Consider the following 609-nt stretch of genomic DNA (forward strand, 5'->3'; position numbering starts at 1 on the left):
TTGGATTTTTGCAGTTATATGAAGTGTGTACAGAGACTCCGAAAGGGAATGGAAACCGAGGACTTATTCAGTGCGTTGTTTATTAGTCTTTGATAATGTACAGCATTGTATGGGTGGTCTTGAAAAGGTGTTTAAAATATGTCATGATTTTTTGGTATTTTAGAGAAAAGTAGGTAATATGAGTATATTTTTTTGGTATTTTTGGGTTTTAAAAATAATTTTGGAGTAGAAATGTTTTTAATGAAGTTGAGAAAGACATTAGTACAATAGAACTAATGATGATAAAGGGTTGAAGTGAAATTGAACTGGATTCTAATAGAAATGGTAGGAATTCATAGTCAAATGGGTATAGCAGTTTAAAAGGACAATGGATAAAGGTGGTAGAAATGCGCTGAAACAGAGGAGCTCTCCCCAAGGATAACTCCCCCTTTTCAGAGTGTTGAAGTACGTTGGGGGGAAAGTTTCCCTCGAAATGCAGACCCCAAAGCTCCTATGGCTCAAGACGCACCTCAACGAAAGCTGGAGACGAGCTGCGCATTTCCTGGACCTTCCGGACTTTCTGACGTTCAGGGCGACGGGGCGGCTGTCTAGGTAAGCCGCTCTGAGTTC

The 609-nt window shown here is 40.1% G+C and overlaps 1 protein-coding gene across 3 annotated transcripts in view; it reads left to right on the forward strand.

The window, feature by feature from the left end:
- Positions 1-609, forward strand: part of LOC119588537 (FGGY carbohydrate kinase domain-containing protein-like) — a 12,575-nt gene that overhangs the window by 5,880 nt on the left and 6,086 nt on the right. For all 3 annotated transcript variants that reach the window (XM_037937175.1, XM_037937176.1, XM_037937174.1), the window contains exon 5: positions 436-591. In XM_037937175.1, coding sequence (XP_037793103.1) covers positions 436-591 — 156 coding nt within the window. The remainder of the gene's footprint in view (positions 1-435; positions 592-609) is intronic.

This window comes from Penaeus monodon, chromosome 24 (genome assembly GCF_015228065.2).
Source record: "Penaeus monodon isolate SGIC_2016 chromosome 24, NSTDA_Pmon_1, whole genome shotgun sequence".
In the NCBI taxonomy this organism is placed as follows: Eukaryota; Metazoa; Arthropoda; class Malacostraca; order Decapoda; family Penaeidae; genus Penaeus; species Penaeus monodon.